General features: G+C 46.8%; 1 protein-coding gene across 16 annotated transcripts in view; it reads left to right on the top strand.

Annotated features, from left to right (window-relative positions):
* The first annotated feature begins 14,108 nt into the window (after nt 1–14,108).
* ABI3BP (ABI family member 3 binding protein) overlaps nt 14,109–22,767 on the top strand; it is a 2,083,720-nt gene continuing 2,075,061 nt past the window's right edge. For 4 of the 16 annotated variants that reach the window (XM_069204842.1, XM_069204844.1, XM_069204845.1 and 1 more), the window contains exon 1: nt 14,114–14,335. In XM_069204842.1, the coding sequence (XP_069060943.1) occupies nt 14,257–14,335 (79 nt within the window). In that variant the 5' untranslated portion in view covers nt 14,114–14,256. Of the gene's footprint in view, nt 14,336–22,767 lie in introns of all 16 variants that reach the window. The other 12 variants (XM_069204837.1, XM_069204832.1, XM_069204836.1 and 9 more) reach the window with 8 other exon arrangements.

The following is a 22,767-nucleotide window of genomic DNA, read 5'->3' as shown; positions in this document are numbered from 1 at the left end:
CCCTCCACTTTTATGACACTGTTTTTGCTGGTTTCAGGACTCTGAGCACTTTACCACTGCTAATCAGTGCTAAAGCGCATATGCTCTCTCCCTTAAACATGGCAACTTTGGTTCATTCTCAATTGGCATATTTGATTTACTTGTAAGTCTCTAGTAAAGTGCATTGCATGTGCCCAGGGTCTGCAAATTAAATGCTACTAGTGGGCCGGCAGCACTGATTGTGCCACCCACATAAGTAGCCCCTTAACCATGTCTCAGGCCTGCCATTGCAAGGCCTGTGCGTGCAGTTTTCCTGCCACTCCGACTTGACATTTAAAAGTACTTACCAAACGTTAAACTCCACTTTTTCTACACATATGTTGCCCCTAATGTAGGCCCTAGGTAATCCATAGGGCAGGGTGCTTTGTAAGTAAAAGGCAGGACATATACCTGTGTATTTTATATGTCCTGGTAGTGGACAACTCCTAAATCGGTTTTCCACTACTGTGAGGCCTACTTCATTCATAGGCTAGCATTAGGGTTACCCTCATATGCTGTTTGACTGGAAGATTCTGATCAGAAAGGGGTAAACAGGGCATGTTTAGTATGGCCAGAATGGTAATAGAAAATCCTGCTTATTGCTGAGGTTGGATTTTATATTACTATTTTAAAAATGCCACTTTTAGAAAGTGAGCATTTCTCTGCACTTAAAATCCATCTGTGCCTTACAGCCTGTTTTCAATCAACGTCTGGGCTGGGCTGGTTGACAGCTTCCTTGCGCATTTCACCCAGACAACCACAAGCACAGGATACTCACTCATACTTGCACTCATCTTCATACTAAATAGGTCTTCCTGGGCTGGAAGGGTGGAGGGGCCTGACACTTACATTTCAAAGGCTATTGGCCTGCCCTCACACAATGGACAGCCAACCCCCCTACTGGGACCCTGACAGACAGAACTGTACTGAAAGGGGACCTTGTGCACTTCAAAACCACTCTTTGAAGTCTCCCCCACTTCAAAGAACTTTTTAGGTATATAAACTGGGTCCATGACCCCACCAAATCAGACACTTCTGGACCAGATCTTGCAAGTTGTGAAGAGGAACTGCCTGGCTGCCCAAAGGACTCACCTGGGCTGCTTTGCTGTGAAGGACTGCTGTCTTGCTGTTGCTATGCTCCCTTGCTGGCTTCTGACTTTGCTGAGAAGTGCTCTCCAAGGGCTTGGATTGAGCTTGCCTCCTGTTTTCTGAAGTCTCAGGGCAAAAAGACTTTATCTCTTCAAGGAAACTTCTTGTGCAACAAAAATTGCCGCACAGCCTGCTGGAAACAATGCACAGCCTGCCCTGCGATGAGAAAATGGCCGCACTGCCGAACTAGAACAACACAGCCCGACTTCCCGAGTGAAGATCGACGCAGCGCCTACATTGCAACTGGAAATTCGATGCACGGCCCTACCAGATCGATGCACAGCCGAGCCAGAATGATGCAGCCTGACTTCCTGAGTGAAGAATCAATGCAGCACCTGCCATGCGACAGAAAATTTGATGCCTCTCCTCCCAGATCAACGTAACACCTGTGACGTTTTCCCCCACAACCAGAATTTTTCTCCACATCATCCTTGGGCAACCAAAGATCCCTCCATCGCAGTGAGGAACCAAGACTGCATGCCGGAAATCGATGCAAAGCCCCTTCCAGCGTTGAAATGCCACATTGGAAATTCCGATGCACACCTTATTTTTTCACTCAACTCCTCCTCTGCAGTTTCTGGTGTGGTAATTTTGACGTAAACTAAGTGCTTTGTGCAGGCAAGAGACAACTGTTGATTTCTAAGATCTAAGACTCTTTTTAACTTGCAAAAGTGATCCCAGCTTGTGCTTATTGAATCTTGATTGTTTTGACCTTAATTTAATCAGATAAATGTCTTATATTTTTCTAAACCTGTGTGGTGTATTTTTGTGGTGTTTTCACTGTGTTATTGCATGGTTTATTGCACATATACTTTACACATTGCCTTCTAAGTTAAGCCTGACTTCTCAGTGCCAAGCTACCAGAGGGTGGGCACAGGACAATTTGGATTGTGTGTGACTTACCCTGAATAGGATTGTGGTCCCTACTTGGACAAGGGTGTATACCTGTACCAACTACAGACCCCATTTCTAACACATTTCAACAAAAACAACGAAATGTATCTAAAATAGATAGAACCCACCCACACTCCCATTCTGTCACAACTTTGATTACTTATGGTTGGCGTAACTGACTGAAGGGAAGGGTTTGACAGATTAACTATGCCAAGTATGTAGTACAAAGGAGTACTAGTCAGGTGGAATCAAAGTTGGTTTAACAATTTACGTGGTACGTGGTAAGGTTTGACCAGTGGCGGTTTCTACACGAGGGCGTCGGGGCTCCGCCCTCGTAAACATAACCAAAAAAAAAAAAAAACTCCCCTAACTCCCAGTCCCTCCCTAAAAAGAAATGTACACCTCTTTCTTGCTTGGGGCTGGGCCACGTCATTTTAGACTGGCAGGATCAGGCCAGGCCCTCCCTCCCTGACTGAGTCTATGCTTGCCGGGCGGATAAGCTCACAGCCTGAGGCCTGTGAGGTCATCAGCTCGGCACAGACATAGCTCAGAGGACCAGTCTCCACCCCCTAATGACGTGGAAATAAACTTAGCCCCGGGCGCTTCAGGTTAAAGCCCTGTAGCGCTAGGGGCTTCACGTCAGTCAGGGCAGTGGAGGATGGTCACCCCACCCTTTCCCAATTTGTCACGGAGTATGGGTGTAGCCCTGTGACAAGTTGGGAAATGGTGGGCGGGGCTTCAGGAAGGCAGAAAATCGAGTCTGCGCACTGCGCAGCTAATGCACTGGCAAACACGAGGTGTTTGCTTCCCGGGCCTCCTGCTCCTGAGCAGCCCGCACCAGCAGCAGCACGGCTTCCAGGTGGTGCCTCGTGGCCGTGCTCCGGGCCGGCACCGCTGCCACCCTCGCCTTTCTGCTCTGTCTTGCCCCCAAAGGACGATGAGGATGGCACCTGCCTGCCCCCCGGCCTTCCGCGACCGTGACTCAGGCTAAAAGTAAGGTATTGTACATGTTCGCTGTCACACTGAAAAATATGGTAATTTGCCTTTCTTTATAGCGGTTCATGCCACACTTCTGCAGTTTTTAGGCACTATAAATAGCAACTTTTTAAAATTAATAACAAGTGTAATGGTAGGGTGTAATTTATTGACTAAAAAGAAACCTGCTGAGTTTGCCTTGCGAGGATTTGCGCTCTTGACATCAGAAGTCAGCTGTGACTCTTAGCTTTCAGGACCTCATTAAGAGGGAGGCGGAATTTGCTTGCGCTGATGCTGGAGGAGTGAAATTCATGATTCTGGCTATTATGACTTTTCTTCCACGAATTCAGGATGAAAACCAGGACATGGGAAGACAGAGGTTCCCTTTTCTAATCCTGGGGGCTGGGGGGAAACGGATGACATTTGTATGCTTCTTAGCTGCAGGTGCAAAGTAAAGGTGGGTGTGTGTTTGGGTCGGGTAGAGGCTGACGCGGACGCGGTCGCGGTCAGGGTATATGGGTATAACTGCAGAGGAAGTGTTGTCTGCCTCTCCCAAGCTCTGCTGTGTGCGGCCTCTGGAGGGAAAAATTGGAGGTGAACACAGCTCTGAGCCCTTTTACTGACGTGGGACTAGCCTTAAACTGGAGGGGTAACTGGAAGGGGCTGGCGCGAGGCCTGCTTTGTGTGAGCTCCGCATGCTCCATACATGCTGTTGTCGGGATCAGGCAGTGGCTGAATTGTGCTGCTGCTCTCTACCCCGCCGCGTTTTACAGTTTGAACAACTGCACCCATTGAAACTGGACCCAGAAATATCGGGACTGGAGTATGCAGACCCAGTATTCCTTGTCCCAGAGACACCAGGCTACTCAGAATAGCAACATTTATTTCACCTGCCGTTATTGCTTCGAGGAGAATTGCGCCATTTATAATGAGGGCCTCAGACTTTCCAGTTTTAAACCATAGATGAATGGTTTAGTGAAAGTGTAAATGTATGGGTGGAAGATTGGGTCTATGAGCAAAAGGGAGGATGGATGGGTGTATGTCTGACTGTCTGAAATGGTGGGTGGATGAGTGAAAGGGTGGATGAATAGTTAGTGGATGAGTGAAAAGATGAATGGATGAGTGAGTAAAAAGATGGGTGAGTGAAAGTGTAAATGGAAGGGTGGATGGATGAATGAAAGGATGGATAGCTGACTAAAAGTGTGGAAGGTAGGATGGATAAATGAAAATATGATGTAAAAATAGATGAGTGAAAGAATGGATGAATGTGTGAAAGAGAAGATGGGTGAGTGAAAAGTTAGATGGATGGATGATGAGTGAAAAGCTGAATAAATGGATGAGGGAAAGGCTGAATGGATGCCTGAAAGGGTGGATGGCTGAGAAAAAGGATAGGTGGATCGAGGAATGGATAGGTGAAAGGATGGAATAGTGGATTGCTAGGTTTGGAGATGAGTGAGATATCAACCCTAAAACGTCTTGATGCTGTACACATTGCTAAAGAAGGAAGTCAGGCTTGCCTACAAAGCCAGGTGAATGAAAGCTATTTTGGTTCTTTTTATTTTAAAAAATGTATCTCAATTTTGTTAAATAGGATTTGCAGAAGAAAGGGAAATTGCTACTAACCTCCTGAAAAAATGCGCACGCCCATCCCCCTCGCGCTAATCCCAGCCCCACCACTCACAAACCTCAGCAGCCGCCACTGGGTTTGACACATCTCAATACAATAATAACTGGGAAAGGAAGGGAGTTAGGAATAATGAAGATTGTGTGTAAGCATCTGAACATTTTCTTGTGAGTATAGAATAATGCTTAAGTCTCCTGCTGTAATATGTGATGAACATCACGAACAGATGAAAATATTGTTTGTTCACTGTGTGCACTTAGTGTAACAATGCACATATGGTCTAGATTATGTTGTATCGATTTATTTTATTTTTCTCTTCCTCTGTTGGTTAAGTTTATCCGTTGCTGCTGCTCAGTTGTGATTTGAAACGTTTTGTGGTTAAACTGCTCATCCACTGTATGTGAATTCATTGAGGCGTCAATGGCATAGTTAATTCATGTGGTGTTGTGCGATATGATTTGACGTGCAGTCAGTTATTACATCAGGTTGATATGATATGGGGGGACAGTCCACTGCTTAATCTGTGCAGGTGTTTGCCGGTGCTAGGCATGGCGCTTATATTCAAACACCTGCACGTATTTATGAAAATTCACCCCATGGAACCGCTTAGTGTGTACTTTTAATCACGGCTGATTATTGATTTTTTAACTATTTTGTTAGAAATTGGGTTTTTGGTTGGCAGTTAGGTTGCCCTCTGTCCAAGCAAGAACCCTCACTCTAGTCAGGGTAAGTCACACACAATCCAAAATCAGCCTGTGCTCACCCTCCGGTAGCTTGGCACGAGCAGTCAGGCTTAACTTAGAAGGCAATGTGTAAAGCATTTGTGCAATAAATCATACAACACCATAGTATAACACCACAAAAATACACCACACAGTGTTTAGAAAAATATAGAATATTTATCTGGGTACTTGCAGGTCAAAACGATCAAAGTTGCAATACGAATTTGTAAAGATATCACTGAAAAGTGATATTAAGTGTCTTTAAGTCTTTTAAAAAGCAATAAAGTGTCTTTCAAGCACAGAGTACCTGGTTTCTGGTGGGAAATCTCCTCAGAGGGCCACAGGAGAAGAGATGCGGGGAAAAAGGGGTGTGTGCGTCGATTTCTCCTCAGCACACACAGACTTGCGTCGTTCTTTTCCACGCGGGGAAGTCGGGCGTCGTTTTCCGGCGCGCAGACAGTCTCTTTTTGTGGATCGCGGGGATTACCAGATGTCCCGGGTCTGTGCGTGGATTCTCCTGCTTATTTTCCGGCTGCGCGTCGTTCTGCGGGGCTGCGCGTCGAAGTTTCGATCTCACGGTAGGCGTCGCGTCGATTTCTCCTTGGAAGTCGGGCGGCGTTGTCCTTGCGAGGCCGTGCGTCAAAATTTTGGTCTCACGGCAGGCGTCGCGTCGATTTCTCCTTGGAAGTCGGGCGGCGTTGTCCTTGCGAGGCCGTGCGTCAAAGTTTCGCACTCACGGTAGGCGTCGCGTCGATTTCTCCTTGGAAGTCGGGCGGCTTTGTCCTTGCGAGGTTGTGCGTCGAAGTCTCGATCGTCCCGAGGGCGTCGCGTTGATCAGCGTCGGTGTGCGGCGTTTTTCTCGCCGCGAAACAAGCTGTGCGTCGAAATTTTCGGCGCACGGAGCGTCCACGTGAAAGGCAGAAGTCTTTTTGGTCCTGAGACTTCAAGGAACAGGAGGCAAGCTCTATCCAAGCCCTTGGAGAGCACTTTCACAGCCAGACAAGTGTTCAGCAAGGCAGCAGGGCAACAGCAAGACAGCAGTCCTTTGGAGAAAGCAGACAGGTGAGTCCTTTGAGCAGCCAGGCAGTTCTTCTTGGCAGGATGTAGTTTCTGGTTCCGGTTTCTTCTCCAGCAAGTGTCTGATGAGGTAGGGCAGAGGCCCTGTTTTATACTAAGTTGTGCCTTTGAAGTGGGGGTGACTTCAAAGAGTCTCTAAGAAATGCACCAAGTTCCCTTTCAGTTCAATCCTGTCTGCCAGAGTCCCAGTAGGGGGTGTGGCAGTCCTTTGTGTGAGGGCAGGCCCTCCACCCTCCCAGCCCAGGAAGACCCATTCAAAATGCAGATGTATGCAAGTGAGGCTGAGTACCCTGTGTTTGGGGTGTGTCTGAGTGAATGCACAAGGAGCTGTCAACTAAACCTAGCCAGACGTGGATTGAAGGGCACAACAAGTTTTTAGTGCAAAGAAATGCTCACTTTCTAAAAGTGGCATTTCTAGAATAGTAATATTAAATCCGACTTCACCAGTCAGCAGGATTTTATATTACCATTCTGGCCATACCAAATATGACCTTCCTGCTCCTTTCAGATCAGCAGCTGCCACTTCAACAGTGTATGAGGGCAGCCCCAATGTTAGCCTATGAAGGGAGCAGGCCTCACAGTAGTGTAAAAACGAATTTAGGAGTTTTACACTACCAGGACATATAACTACACAGGTACATGTCCTACCTTTTACCTACACAGCACCCTGCTCTAGGGGTTACCTAGGGCACACATTAGGGATGACTTATATGTAGAAAAAGGGGATTTCTAGGCTTGGCAAGTACTTTTAAATGCCAAGTCGAAGTGGCAGTGAAACTGCACACACAGGCCTGGCAATGGCAGGCCTGAGACAAGGTTAAGGGGCTACTGAGGTGGGTGGCACAACCAGTGCTGCAGGCCCACTAGTAGCATTTAATCTACATGCCCTAGGCACATGTAGTGCACTCTAATAGGGACTTATAGGTAAATTAAATAGTCAATCATGGATAAACCAATCAATAGTACAATTTACACAGAGAGCATATGCACTTTAGCACTGGTTAGCAGTGGTAAAGTGCTCAGAGGTCAAAAGCCAACAACAACAGGTCAGAAAAAATAGGAGGAAGGAGGCAAAAAGTTTGGGGATGTCCCTGTCAAAAAGCCAGGTCCAACATGACCCCCCACCAGCCTAAAGCCAGGGGAGAACAATCACTATCCTGAAGTACTTCCCTGTTTGAGGCGACAGAACAAGGACCCAGGCCCACAACAGCAGGGGCATGCTCCAGTTCTTCGCCTTCCTGACTCCAATTGGATCCCTCTGTCCATACTCTCAGGGCCCACTAAGCCCATCCATGGGGAACCTTTCTCCTTTCCTGCGGATCCCATCTGTGCAGCACCTAACCTTACATTGCTCACAGATGTATCCCAGGAGCAGGATAGTACCACCAGGACCAACACAGTGGTGTTGCCCATTCTATCCCCGGGGTGTGACACTTGTCCCCTCCCCAGGGATAACTCTGTCCACCCGGACAGCAAGCCACTGTGGTTACTGACAGTTGTCAGGGATGAGAGCCAGGCCCCAGGCCTCTCAAAGCTCTCCCACCACTGTGGCTGTGGAGAGTGGGGGGCGGTAGCCCCAGGTGCTGGGCACCCTTTAACCACTCTCCCTTCCACCAGGTCAGGGATGACAGCCTGAACCTGGTCCTCCCCTCTGGGGCTCTGTACCCTCCCTCCTGGAGCGGTACCCCCAGAGTCCCCCATGGTCAGGGTGCTTATAGAAGTCGCCCTGTACCATTCCTCCACCAGTGCAGGGCTGTTAACCTGCAACTGGCCCTCCAACCTGGGGTCTGTACCTTCAGGTTGGACTAGGGCCCGGGGTGAGGCTTCCCTCCCCCTGCCCTCCCTTCTGGGGTCCAGCACTCTCCAACTAGGAGTGGCCTCCTCAGAAGACAATAGGGTAGGGGCACTGTTATCAGTAGCCCCTCTCTCCAGGTCCGGGGGGACACCCCGAACCTGGTCTTCCAGCCCAGGGTCTGTACCCTCAGACTGGATCACTGCCTGGCAAACCAGGACTTTCTGGGGGGCACACCTACCCCCCACCAGGTCAGAGTTTAACCTCTGCACCTGACCATTCAACTCAGAGTCGCCACCCTGAAGTTGAACAATTGCCTGGCACGCCAGGACTTCCTGGAGGGCACACTGACCCTCCACCAGGTCAGAGTTTAACCTCTGAACTGGGCCATTCAACTCAGAGTCACCACCCTGAAGTTGAACAATTGTCTGGCGCACCAGGGCTTTCTGGGAGGCACACCTACCCCCCACCAGGTCAGAGTTTAACCTCTGAACCTGGTCATCCAACCCAGAGTCAACACCCTGAGGTTGGACAATTGCCTGGCACAGCAGGGCTTCTTGGGAGGCACACCTACCCCCCACCAGGTCAGAGTTTAACCTCTGAACCTGGGTATCCAACCCAGAGTCACCACCCTGAGATTGAACAATTGCCTGGCACGCCAGGACTTTCTGGGGGGCACACCTACCCCCCACCAGGTCAGAGTTTAACCTCTGAACCTGGATATCCAACCCAGAGTCACCACCCTGAGGTTGAACCATTGCCTGGCAGGCCAGGACTTTCAGGGAGGCACACCTACCTCCCACCAGGTCAGAGTTTAACCTCTGAGCCTGGTTCTCCAACCCAGGGTCACCACCCTGAGGTTGAACCATTGCCTGGTATACCAGGACTTTCTGGGGGGCAAACCTACCCCCCACCAGGTCAGAGTTTGACCTCTGAACCGGGTTAGCCAACCCAGAGTCACCACCCAGAGGTTGGGCAATTGCCTGGCATCCCAGGACTTTCTGGGAGGCACACCTACCTCCCACCAGGTCAGAGTTTAACCTCTGAACCTGGCCATCCAACCCAGAGTCGACACCCTGAGGTTGGACAACTGCCTGGCACGCCAGGACTTCCTGGGGGGCACACCTACCCCCCACCAGGTCAGAGTTTGACCTCTTCACCTGGTAAGCTAACCCAGAGTCACCACCCTGAGGTTGAGCCATTGCCTGGCATTCCAGGACTTTCTGGGGGGCACATCTACCCCCCACCAGGTCAAAGTTTAACCTCTGAACCCGGTTATCCAACCCAGAGTCACCACCCTGAGGTTGAATCTTTGCCTGGCATGCCAGGACTTCCTGGGGGGCACTCTCACCCCCCACAAGGGACACGCCGTCCCCAAGGGCCACACAAGAGTCTGGTTGGCGCAGGTCTCCCGACCTCTGCCCATCCGGCAGAGTCTGGGTTTCCCCCAAACCAGAAACGGTCTCACCTGGGTCATTCCTGGGGGGCTCTGCTCTCAGAGCTGACCCCTGACTTTCAAGATCCTCCACTGGGGTCTGCCACCCCCTCTCAACCCTATGTCTGGACTTCTGCACCCCCTCACTAGGAGTGGTACTGCCAGACACCAGAACTGTTGGGATGCTGTCTACAGTCATCCCCCCAAGTTCTTCTGACACTGCGGGGCTTCCCTCAAAAGGCGGCCCTACGGTACAGGTTAGGCTCTGAGACCTACCTGGGACACTACAATCCTCTCCCACCTCACTTGGTCGGGAACCACCTAGACCACTCCCTTCAGGAGCACCCCCAAATGCCTCTTCAGACTCTCTGGTACTCACCCAAAAGTCTGCCTCCACTGTAAGTTCCCTTGGGTCAGAGAACTCACACTCCACCTGGTGTTGGCGTAGCTCTGGAAAATAAGGACTAGACATATGCTCTCCAGCAATTACATCACTCTGCCCTTCACATGTATTAACCACAGTACCCTTCACCCAACCACCCAGTAACTCAACCTTGGAAAAGCACTCTACTTCACCCTCCTGAGACTGGTGAGACAGTATCTGTCTGTCCCTGACACTCAACCCAAACTCTTCTGGGATGTCTCTACACTCTATATCCAGGACGTCCACCAGGGGGGAACCCTTTTCTCTGTCACTCTCTGCTAGAGTCAGTAAAGTGTCCCTCCCCCCAGTAGGAATATGACTCCCTGTGCCAGTTCCCCAATCCTTCTCAGGGACCCTGTGCATAACGGGAACTACCTCATACCCTTGAACCGCCTGGGGTGTGTCAACTCTCTTCTTCAAGTTGGTTACCACATCTCTAGGCTTGTGCCCTTCTTCAGCAGTACTAGATGCAAGATTTTTGCTGCCACCATCTGAACTGGACTCAGCCCTTCCGGCCTCCAGTTTCAGCTCTTTACAGCTCAGCTCTTGAGCTGCAATCTTTTCTTCTTCCAGGGCTAAGAGACTTGCTGCCTCAGCCCTTTCAATAAACTCATCTAGCTCTTCCATCCACCGTGCTTGAGCCATGAGCCATTCTTTTTTCACTGGGTCTCTTTCCTCATCTGAGTCGTCCTCCTCCTCCTCTGAGGGGTACTTAGTCATTTGGTTTCTTGCTGCCTCTCTCTCTGCCCATCTGTCTTCCTCCCAGACTATGTAGGCATGTAGCATCTCTGCTTTAGTAGATCTCTTTGCTACAGGAAGGCCACATTCTCTGCAAAGCTTCCTTAGGTCAGCCTTAGTGAGGTGGTCAGTAGGCAAAAAGAATAAGTAGGTAAGCGATCCCATTTTGATAGGATCTTACCAGCAAAAACCAAAATCCAAAGTCCAAAATATCAATAGTATATCCAGGAGGACATCAGAGACCAAAAGTCAAAAAAGAGATAAAAAATCAAGTTGACCTTCAACTGTGGGTAGGTAGTGAAATACTTAGCTACTGTATGTCACTGCACAAACACAAGTCCTATCCTCACCGCTGATCACCAATGTTAGAAATGGGGTTTTTGGTTGGCAGTTAGGTTGCCCTCTGTCCAAGCAAGAACCCTCACTCTAGTCAGGGTAAGTCACACACAATCCAAAATCAGCCTGTGCTCACCCTCCGGTAGCTTGGCACGAGCAGTCAGGCTTAACTTAGAAGGCAATGTGTAAAGCATTTGTGCAATAAATCATACAACACCATAGTATAACACCACAAAAATACACCACACAGTGTTTAGAAAAATATAGAATATTTATCTGGGTACTTGCAGGTCAAAACGATCAAAGTTGCAATACGAATTTGTAAAGATATCACTGAAAAGTGATATTAAGTGTCTTTAAGTCTTTTAAAAAGCAATAAAGTGTCTTTCAAGCACAGAGTACCTGGTTTCTGGTGGGAAATCTCCTCAGAGGGCCACAGGAGAAGAGATGCGGGGAAAAAGGGGTGTGTGCGTCGATTTCTCCTCAGCACACACAGACTTGCGTCGTTCTTTTCCACGCGGGGAAGTCGGGCGTCGTTTTCCGGCGCGCAGACAGTCTCTTTTTGTGGATCGCGGGGATTACCAGATGTCCCGGGTCTGTGCGTGGATTCTCCTGCTTATTTTCCGGCTGCGCGTCGTTCTGCGGGGCTGCGCGTCGAAGTTTCGATCTCACGGTAGGCGTCGCGTCGATTTCTCCTTGGAAGTCGGGCGGCGTTGTCCTTGCGAGGCCGTGCGTCGAAATTTTGGTCTCATGGCAGGCGTTGCGTCGATTTCTCCTTGGAAGTCGGGCGGCGTTGTCCTTGCGAGGCCGTGCGTCAAAGTTTCGCACTCACGGTAGGCGTCGCGTCGATTTCTCCTTGGAAGTCGGGCGGCTTTGTCCTTGCGAGGTTGTGCGTCGAAGTCTCGATCGTCCCGAGGGCGTCGCGTTGATCAGCGTCGGTGTGCGGCGTTTTTCTCGCCGCGAAACAAGTAGTGCGTCGAAATTTTCGGCGCACGGAGCGTCCACGTGAAAGGCAGAAGTCTTTTTGGTCCTGAGACTTCAAGGAACAGGAGGCAAGCTCTATCCAAGCCCTTGGAGAGCACTTTCACAGCCAGACAAGAGTTCAGCAAGGCAGCAGGGCAACAGCAAGACAGCAGTCCTTTGGAGAAAGCAGACAGGTGAGTCCTTTGAGCAGCCAGGCAGTTCTTCTTGGCAGGATGTAGTTTCTGGTTCCGGTTTCTTCTCCAGCAAGTGTCTGATGAGGTAGGGCAGAGGCCCTGTTTTATACTAAGTTGTGCCTTTGAAGTGGGGGTGACTTCAAAGAGTCTCTAAGAAATGCACCAAGTTCCCTTTCAGTTCAATCCTGTCTGCCAGAGTCCCAGTAGGGGGTGTGGCAGTCCTTTGTGTGAGGGCAGGCCCTCCACCTTCCCAGCCCAGGAAGACCCATTCAAAATGCAGATGTATGCAAGTGAGGCTGAGTACCCTGTGTTTGGGGTGTGTCTGAGTGAATGCACAAGGAGCTGTCAACTAAACCTAGCCAGACGTGGATTGAAGGGCACAACAAGTTTTTAGTGCAAAGAAATGCTCACTTTCTAAAAGTGGCATTTCTAGAATAGTAATATTAAATCCGACTTCACCAGTCAGCAGGATTTTATATTACCATTCTGGCCATACCAAATATGACCTTCCTGCTCCTTTCAGATCAGCAGCTGCCACTTCAACAGTGTATGAGGGCAGCCCCAATGTTAGCCTATGAAGGGAGCAGGCCTCACAGTAGTGTAAAAACGAATTTAGGAGTTTTACACTACCAGGACATATAACTACACAGGTACATGTCCTGCCTTTTACCTACACAGCACCCTGCTCTAGGGGTTACCTAGGGCACACATTAGGGATGACTTATATGTAGAAAAAGGGGATTTCTAGGCTTGGCAAGTACTTTTAAATGCCAAGTCGAAGTGGCAGTGAAACTGCACACACAGGCCTGGCAATGGCAGGCCTGAGACAAGGTTAAGGGGCTACTGAGGTGGGTGGCACAACCAGTGCTGCAGGCCCACTAGTAGCATTTAATCTACATGCCCTAGGCACATGTAGTGCACTCTAATAGGGACTTATAGGTAAATTAAATAGTCAATCATGGATAAACCAATCAATAGTACAATTTACACAGAGAGCATATGCACTTTAGCACTGGTTAGCAGTGGTAAAGTGCTCAGAGGTCAAAAGCCAACAACAACAGGTCAGAAAAAATAGGAGGAAGGAGGCAAAAAGTTTGGGGATGTCCCTGTCAAAAAGCCAGGTCCAACATATTTCATTTATCTTTAAAAATGATGAAGTTCACACTTAAACCTGCAGTTTAAAGTGATGTGGGCTGTGCCAGCTACAGTGGATCCTTGTGAAATACCTTGAGCCTTGGCATTATTGTTTTACAAATTAATCACCGGGGATAAAAAAGACCGTATTTCCACAACTTTTGAGGTTTGAGATGATCTATGGTACTTCAGCGCCTGTTTTACATTTGATGTGTATTTCACTGTAAATGACGGCAAAAAGATTCCCCTAATTAGCCAGTAGCGGTTCTTAGTAAGGAAAGGTGTGGTCTTGCACTTGACGTGGGATGTTTACAAGCTCTCGTCACTCTGTTTGAAGTTCGGTAAATCGCATTATCTCTCTTTGCCTTACTTTTGTCAGCTGCAGTCGTGTAATGCAGAACGGCATAAAGCAGAGCAAATAACATTTCCTTCAGATAGCTTCCAGACTCTCACGTCGGTTCTAAAGGGGAACTGGCTTATGTTCTTTTTAAATTGAAAGAAGGCAGTGCAACGCAGTCCCTTCTTCTCCCAAGCGATGGGCTTTGCAGGATGATGCCAACCCAGCCCCTGCACTGGGGGTGATCTGATGAGAGCCGTTCTGTGCTAATGAGAACTTGTCAGTGACAGGTTGTTACGTCACTCAGTCTCCTCCCCCGAAAGTTAGCTCATGTGAAAGTTCCTGGCTGTGTGACTGGGAGAGCAGTTCACTGCACTTCTGCTGCAGTACCTCGCGTGAGATATTCAGCATCACCCACTGGCGGCCCGGCTTGCGACTGTAACCATGATACCAAGACTGCTCTGCCTACTTTTCTGTTGGGATTTTGCAGTAAACGTGGGACATGCACAGAAATTGCTTGGAGGCAAGTAGCACTTCAGTTCTATTATCTATGAAAAGACGTGTTTGGCGATGACATTTTAGATAGAAGCATGCAAAAAAGTGATGTTCTGGGCTAACCGGTTCAGTGTAAAATCAGTTGAATTTAAAATGAGACGAATGCGCAGGGACAGTGTGATAGATTTATGAGAGCGTGGGAAAACAATGCTTTGTGCATGGTAAAATAAATATAACGTTCTTACACAAGAACCGAATGCTAAGTGTTATGGATGTAAAATGAACAGGACCAACTGCATGAAAGTATTTCTGTGCATAGCCGGTTTCGCGCGCACAGGCGCAGTCCGTGTTCTCTGGCATGGGGGCACTGGCAGCTCGTCAAGTGCCCCTTTGGTCGGTGCAGCGTCGACGCTCACCGATGCAACGCTCAGAACTTTCAAGTTCCCTATTGATTTTCCGCTCTAGTCACACGACTTTTCAGCTTAGATGAAATAGCTCTAGTGTTAGAAGGTTTGCAGGACACGAAGGGACCTCTTGCTAATCTGGTCCAGGTTACTTCAGTGCTGGCATTTCACGACTGCAAGAACAGCTGTAGTGTAAAATTAAGATGACATTTGGAAAAAGGCACCCATGGCTTTTCTCTACTGTACTTTCCCTGCATGTCTTATTGTCACCTGGGGGATTAAAGGACCTTCATACTGTATTTCATTTGGCGCCGCAGCAGCACAGCTTTTGATTTAGAAACTGGTTCTAAAGTTAGACCACTCGGGGTGGCAGCGGAGAGTGGCATTCTGTTACAGCGGGATCCTTGCGTGTGTGGTGTCCGAGTGCATGCTGTTCTGAAGTTGTGCTGCGTTAGCCCCAGCTGGGCAGGCTAGTTCGGTTTGATCTGTTAACGGGGTTGCATGTCTGCCCCTTCGACCCGAGGATACAGGACAGATGTGCATAAACCTGTTGGTTCTTTAAGTCTGGTTCTTTAGATCGTCTCCTATTGCTGACAGGACGGGGAACCATACGGGGTCACAGCACACCTGTACGTTTTGTGATTTCTCCCTGACAGGTACCACTGATTGTGACATCAGAGACCAGTTCATAGCTGGTTTTAATTTTTCCGTCATCTGGGTAAGGAAGGGGAGGGGGTACCTATTCCTGATGTGTCGACCATCGTAGAGGGCGAGGAGCCCCAAGGCATCCAGAATGGTTTACATTCCCAAATTAATACTTACAGGAAATATATAATCAGAATGTACATGCATGTACTGACAAAGGTGTCTCTTCACTTTGCTGTAGTAAATGCAACAGACCGCAAGTACATAATTCCATTCGGAAATAAACAGTGCATACACTGCCTCAGCTGAACAAGGTTTCTTTTCCTAATTACTGCCTGTCTTCACTTTGGTTGAAGTTGGCCGAATGTAGGTTATGTTGTTAGAACTGCCGCATTGTATTAATATACATATTACGTTGGTTATTTATTGCTTTGAAGATGTAACGTGTTTTTGACTGTTTGCACGAATTTGAAGTTTGCATCTGTACCCATCCTCTATGGGATTGTCAAAGTCAGCCGGAGTGCCCTCTTGGTGAAAGAACAAGACTTTGCTGCCCCTGGAAACATGCAAAAGTGGAACATACCCATTCTCCCAGATACGTTCTTAACATGTTGTCAAGTGTTTGATGCTACATGATCATTAGAACCATGGTTTGGTTAGTCCAAGAAAGAAGTCTGCATGCTCCTGGCAGTGTTGCTTGATACACAAGGTATTGGGATTACACAAGCCTTTTCCAGATGCTAAAAAATCCAGTACGTAGTTCCACACTTGTGTCCAATTTTATCCGCGACATATGTGACACGATCGACTAATCACGGCCTTTCAACAAATAGCGCACTGCATTCTGGAAGATGCACGGGCATAAAACCACAGCCTGTGATGTGCCGGCTAATCGTGCCGGGCTTGACGGGGGCCACTTGGTAGCAATGACACGCAATCTAAAGAAGAGACTTACCCGGTCTTGCGGAATCTCCGTACTCAGGTCCTTCTGTGAGGGAGTCAGCAGGGAAGTACCTGAGTGGATGGCTTCTCTTATGATAAGGACATACTTGTTTGTTTCTCTGTACCCACAGCTGGACACCTAGGCCTGGCTGGCATGTGCATGCAAACAGCATCCAACATGCATATGTGCTCGCGAGGGCTTCATGTGTAATGAGGCTAACCAAACCCTGCAGCAACGAGCGCTGTAATGCACCAACCTAGAGTGCTACCATCATCAATCTACACGATGACAATTCATTCGAAACCCAGACAACCAAACAGTGACATTAACCAAGCCCACCAGAGGTTCCAATGGGGCGGACACGTTCATATCAGTAGAAGGCAGCCAGGGCATTTTCACGGTGCATTCTGGGAAGTGCTGAAACGTTCATCTAGGGTACCCCGATAATTAAATGTGATCCCCATGAATCTTTTTGAAGGCTGGACCCACAGGCATGATGTATGTTTCAAGAGAGTAGTCTGGAAGAACAGTGGGGGTGCTGGTGTGCCTAGGGAATGTACGCCTTTCTGCCTCTGCGGAATGTAAGGGGGTTATTAGACTACCCTCACCCCAGCTACATTCTGAGTTTGGTTGAATTTAAGCTGTTTTACAGACCTGTTTACGTGTTGGCTCTGAGCTAAACATATAAATCATTAGTGGCTTAGATGGACTATTTTCCACACATGAGCTTCTCTCGTGAGTGCATGGCAGAGAAAAGTATACTGTTCTTTTGCTGCATCCATTTTCTGAGAATTCATCACTGAGTGACATGTAAGGCACGTAAAACTACTGACGTGTAAACAATGAAGAACGTTCTGCTGAAACGCACACGACGATAGTGTACAAGTACCTACACACCAGACTCCGCATAGGTTAGACGTTATGTGGATACACAACGCTGCCCAATTTGAATTTAGCTGCATCGTTTTCTTTATAATTTGCTAAGCACCTTCCATGAGCACAACCAGTGCAGGCTTATGTCGCACTTTGTTTGAACTTGGGAGACAACTTGTTCCTGATAAAAAATGACTTCTAAGTATTTGTTGAATCTTTGTTTCATCTGTACGACTAGACATGTTGATCTTAAGACTTATAACACGCAGCTACTAGTTTGCAGACTTGAAATGTCCAATGAATGGGTGTGAGACATTCAGAATTGTAGAACAGCATTCCATGACTTATGACAAAGTCAATGTAATGATTTAACTTCCAACAGACTGTGACATGGCCTCACCGCTTGCAGAGTCTGCTGCCTTTGCCGAGTAAGAGCAGGGAGACAATCGAACCTGGACCATGTTGCAGCATCAGAGATGTGGCCACGTGGCAAGAGCTGCTGCCCTTGGAACTGGGGAACTAGGTTTTCATTCCGTCCTCGGCTCAACTTCTAATGTTTGTGGACAAATCACTTAATCTCAGGGTGACTTAGAAAAGTTCTCTGATGCCCTCGGCACATGTTTGTGCTATGTAAAACTCCAACAAATAACACTCAAATATATCCAGAGTCAGACTTTAGACCAGTGCTTAATTTGTAAATAAAAACATGCCAGTGCCGAAAGCTCTCCTCTGAAACACGCGGCTGCTGCATTAAAATGTGCGAGCACAGAATACTGAGGCAAAATAATCCTGAAGCCATCTCGGGCCTCTTTAATCCATTTACAGTGACTCCCTGCCCCCTTCAGCTGCCATGGCAGCCTTCTCCCTTTGTGGCTCTATTTCATTTTTCTCTTCTTCCATCTTTTCATATGAGTCTTTTACTCGCAGTAAATGCTTGAGGCAGAAAAGTAAGTGCCGGCCCTCAAAAATAAGTGCTGGTGCTCCGCACAGGAATCAACAAGCACAAATTAAGCACTGCTTTAGATTTATCTATGGCATTGCCATGTTCACAATGCCCCTTAATGTCTATTAGCATGCTGACACATCTTCTCTATGTTTAAGGGCAGGTGTGCAAACCTTAGGTTGAAAGACAACATCTTGAAGTGCTATTGCACTCATTTGAACATTTGCCCTGCACCAGTTAGCACACACTACTGCCAGTAAAGTTTGTGTGAAGCTATGCACAGATCAATAAATCGACCTGGAATAATCTTTCATTCAGTACCTGGTCTAAAACATCATCATCACGGGCAGTATATTTTTATTATTATTATTATTATTATTATTATTATTATTATTATTAATAATAATAATAATAATTGTATTATTATTTTCACCTTTACATCGTCTTCCAAACCGTTTCAACTACTGCATTCACCTGTTATGGTTACCTATACTTATCTTGCAATGTAGTGATTAGATAAATGTAATGAATGCAATATAGTCATGTGATACAATGCATAGAATATAGTGGGGGTATATCCCTTTGAATTTCAACAAAACCACACAAAAAACTTCAGCCTACCTGATAAATCAAAACAACTAATTTGAATTCTGAGCGCCTTACCCTTAAATCCTATGAAAAACAAAGAATTGCTTAACACCAATGGGATTTTCGGGGGAATCCATATGCAATAAAAGCTGAGCTGAATGAATCTCTAAGTTTCTAATTCACGTATGTATCCCTATATTCACAGTCACTCAATTGCTGTGATGTTAGCCCACTTCAGCAAGCTGGGACTTTAGGGAACACTTTCGTAAATTAAAAAATTGATGGAAAACATAGACTTTGTTCACCAATATTTTTTCCATAAGAAGGAGTAGCCTACTCCTGAGTGTGAATACCTCTACCCAATGAAAAACAAACTTTGAGCTTTAGCACAGTATATGCATCTCTGGGTTGGTGGTTATCTATAATATCATATTCATAGTGACCGCATGACCCTTGGTAAGCCCACTCCTCACTTTGCACTAGACCCTCTTCTAGACATGCAAATACATTGTGTGGGAGAGCAGACCAGCATCCATGAAAACAAATAAACCTGATTTCACTTCAAAATTAATTTTCTGTGAGTTGCTGTGTCTTACTCCCTACTTGGGTGTGATTTACTAATGTATTTCCAAAAATAAGACACCAATCGAAAACACTCATGTCAATCAGGCTTCTACAAAATACAAAGGGTGTCAAGTCTCTCCTACTCCGTCCTTCCTTCCTTATTGTGTACTTTCTTTGGTAGACTGCACCACTTCCTAGTTTCGCCGTAGCCTTTACCATAAAACAGTTGGAAAATGCATTCTATACTTTACCATAACTCAGTTGGAAAATGCATTCTCTACAGAGACCTGTGTGTAGACTGAGAGTCACTCTCCTTTGCAACATTCCCAAAATCAATTAAACGCATAGTTTTAGGTCTGGTGATAGTAAAATCGTTTATTTACAGTGCGACAAAACCCCCACATCAGCAGTAGTAAGAAAAGGACTATGTAATTAACACACATATGTTGCCACAGTGCTGGCGTGGAAGGGCTGCCACGTGCATTCAGTGGCGAATCTTCAGAACGCAGTACTTGAGGCAAACTGTCCCAGTAGGAGGTGTGTTGGACTTCATCTGCACTCGAACCATCTTGTAGGAGGGAATATCCCTCACTGGACCTCTATCAGAGGAGAAGGAAAAAGAGAATAACAGGTGTGTAACAGTGAATATTTTGGACCAAGGGAATCGGGGCGAGATCAAATACACAACTGGAGCAGAGCCTGAGTGGTCTATAGTGTCATATGGTAGACAAGGGCGAAAAACATCTGTTGCTTACTTCCTACCCATTAATAATTTTGTGTTATGAGTCCCCCAAATCATCTGATGCTTCATTTAATATTTGAGCAGGGACAAAAGAGTAATGGAAGTGCCAACCCCTACCCAAAATGAAAAAAACTGGCCTCCTGGCAACCACCCCACGACTCTTTACGGTTATCCCCCCCCCCCAGTTCATGAAAAGAAATATCTAGCTTCCTGCCACCCCATACTCTCTACATGAATTCCTCCTTCTAGATACAAAAATAACCTGCTGCCTCTCACCTCACCACTCTGTGGCCATCCCCACCCTTTGCCCACATCTTCTTTCTCACACTGAGAGTAGAGAGCCGGTATTGCAATAATAGCTGCTTTGTGTGACACCCTGGTCAGTGTAGCCTGTGAATGCAGGTCTGCGGAGACCCGCACTGACGAGGAGATGTGGCAAATGGCAAACACAGAAGCCACTCACAGTCTTCGGCTTCTTCGTTTGTGAAGACGCGGAGGAGGCAGGAGAATGAAGATCAGACCAACAGCATCTTCTGCTGTTCGCTCAAATGTCCACAAACCAGGACAAGGCAGCAGAAGAAAGGGGAAGAGAGCCCTTAGGAAACAATTTCCGCTTCCCGCTGCTGTTACACCATGGTAGTTGGTTACGAGATTTCCATCATGGTAATTCATGCTAAAGGCTTCCAACAGGAGCCATAGGTGAATGCACTCCCTGGTGAGGCATGAAAGTGCAGGATTAAAACTACTGGGGCAATAGTTGTTCTATGCTCAAAATTAGCAGCGCATTCAGAATTAAACCATAGATTATGTCACAGAGGTCCACCATCATGGGAGGAGAGGTGTCCTAGCGGATAAATTGCTGAATGTGTGACCAGAAGACCCAGGTTCTCCTCTTAGCAGCCTTGTGAAATCAGGCTAGACTACACACTCTCTCAGTGTTATTCATTCATCTGACACGAGAGGGAGCGCAAGATAAATGCCACTTCATTTTTTTGACGTGAGATTGTATTCGTTATTGATAACAACATTATAATCATAACAATAGCAAACTCGTAAACTAATATACATAATACATCAAGATTCTAAGTACAAACAAAAAAGTACTGTCATAGAAAATTAGACTTTTACCCTCGTTGAGTCTTCTATTTCGTAATTTTAACCATTAATTGCTCACAATCTCTTCCTCCTCTGATACTGTCACATTAAGAGAACAAATACTCTGCTCTGTCCGTGTCCCAAAAAAGGCCATAAAAAATTGTAAATGTCGGGATTCTGATTCCTGTTCACAACACATGCAAAGTCTGCTGGTACCCCTCTCCAAGCGGCAATTAACAGGTTCACTGGAGTTTGCCATATCCTGATTCTTAAATACCTTTTGATTTGCTTGGGCACTTTAGTGTATCATATTCTCTCTAATGTGGCCTACCATTATAATATGAGTTTTGGATATTAAGGAATGATTATACACCACCGAATACACCATTCAGCCTCTTATACGTGATTTAAACGGTTTATATGGTTGATATGAAGCAATAATGAACTAATCTAAAATAATAAAAGAAAACTAATTGCTAGTATAAGACACTCTATTTTGAACTGGACATTCCTACTTTACATCTTGCCATACATTATGATAAAAGAAGCCAAGGAGATTTATCGTGTACTGAGTTGGGATTGCAAACTGGCGGGGTTCATATGCTACAGAAAAGTAATTCTGGTAAGGTCCGGTTCAGAAACCTCTCCCTTGACTGTACTGTACACCTGTAATTTCAGGAGCAAGTCACAGCGAAGGCAGGTATAGGATACAACTGCTGATAGAATAATGCTTTGTGAATTGGAATTGCCTAGAGTAAAAACACTTCTAATTTGCAGAATATTAGGGAATGAACTCGAATATGGGTTATTGTTTACCTTTTAAAGGGCTAAGATGTTCAACTGTGGTTAGATTATCATTTTATGAGAACAAGTGCAGTTTCCCGTCAGAGAACTTGGTGGTGACAATACAATTGTAGATTGGATCCCATTCCAATACCAAGTGAGGCCATAGGTGCAGACAACTTCCACTGTGAATACCCTCGTACGGATCTTGTTATCCTGCCAAGGTGCGGTACCTGAACGAAAATCACATCTGAAACAGCTAGCCCTGGGCTAGTAACTGGCGCCGCTCTGCCAGATTACCAAGTGGCTGTGTGTGGCCTGAGGGTGGGCACAATGAGATGAGGGCAGGTTTCACTATCATGCAAAGCTTATGTCCCCCCCACCAAGATACCATCTACACTGAGGCTGTTCTAACTTACTCACTGGTAAACAGATAAAGAGGCAATGGATGGCTGTTTCCTACCACGTAAAGGGCAAAGGGCACTCTCCCCAGAGGGCCAAAGGTTGCAAATGTCAAATGTCAATTGAGAGCATGCTTTGTGACTTCAGGGTAAAAGTCCAACCATAAACCACGTTGAAAGACCGACAGCAGTTGCTCTACTTGGCTGCTGTGTTTATCAGTATGTTGCAGAAAACGCCAGAAGAGCCCCTGGTGAAAGTTCGCAGCGATTGCTTTGCAGAACAGCTGCCCGCATTTAGAAAGATTGAACAATGTTAATTTTTGTAACATATTTTTTAAATTCCTGAAGGACTAACTTTTGGCAAAACCATTTCACTCACAAACGAAAAATAACAAAACAGCTATGTGCTACACCACTTAACAAGAAAAAGACCGAGAACACCCACTGCAATCCACTTGTTGGTCACATTTCCATCTTGT

The sequence above is a fragment of the Pleurodeles waltl genome, chromosome 8 (assembly GCF_031143425.1).
Source record: "Pleurodeles waltl isolate 20211129_DDA chromosome 8, aPleWal1.hap1.20221129, whole genome shotgun sequence".
Lineage (NCBI taxonomy): Eukaryota > Metazoa > Chordata > Amphibia > Caudata > Salamandridae > Pleurodeles > Pleurodeles waltl.
The sequence above is the reverse complement of the archived record's forward strand: the minus strand, read 5'-3'. Positions and strand labels throughout refer to the sequence as shown.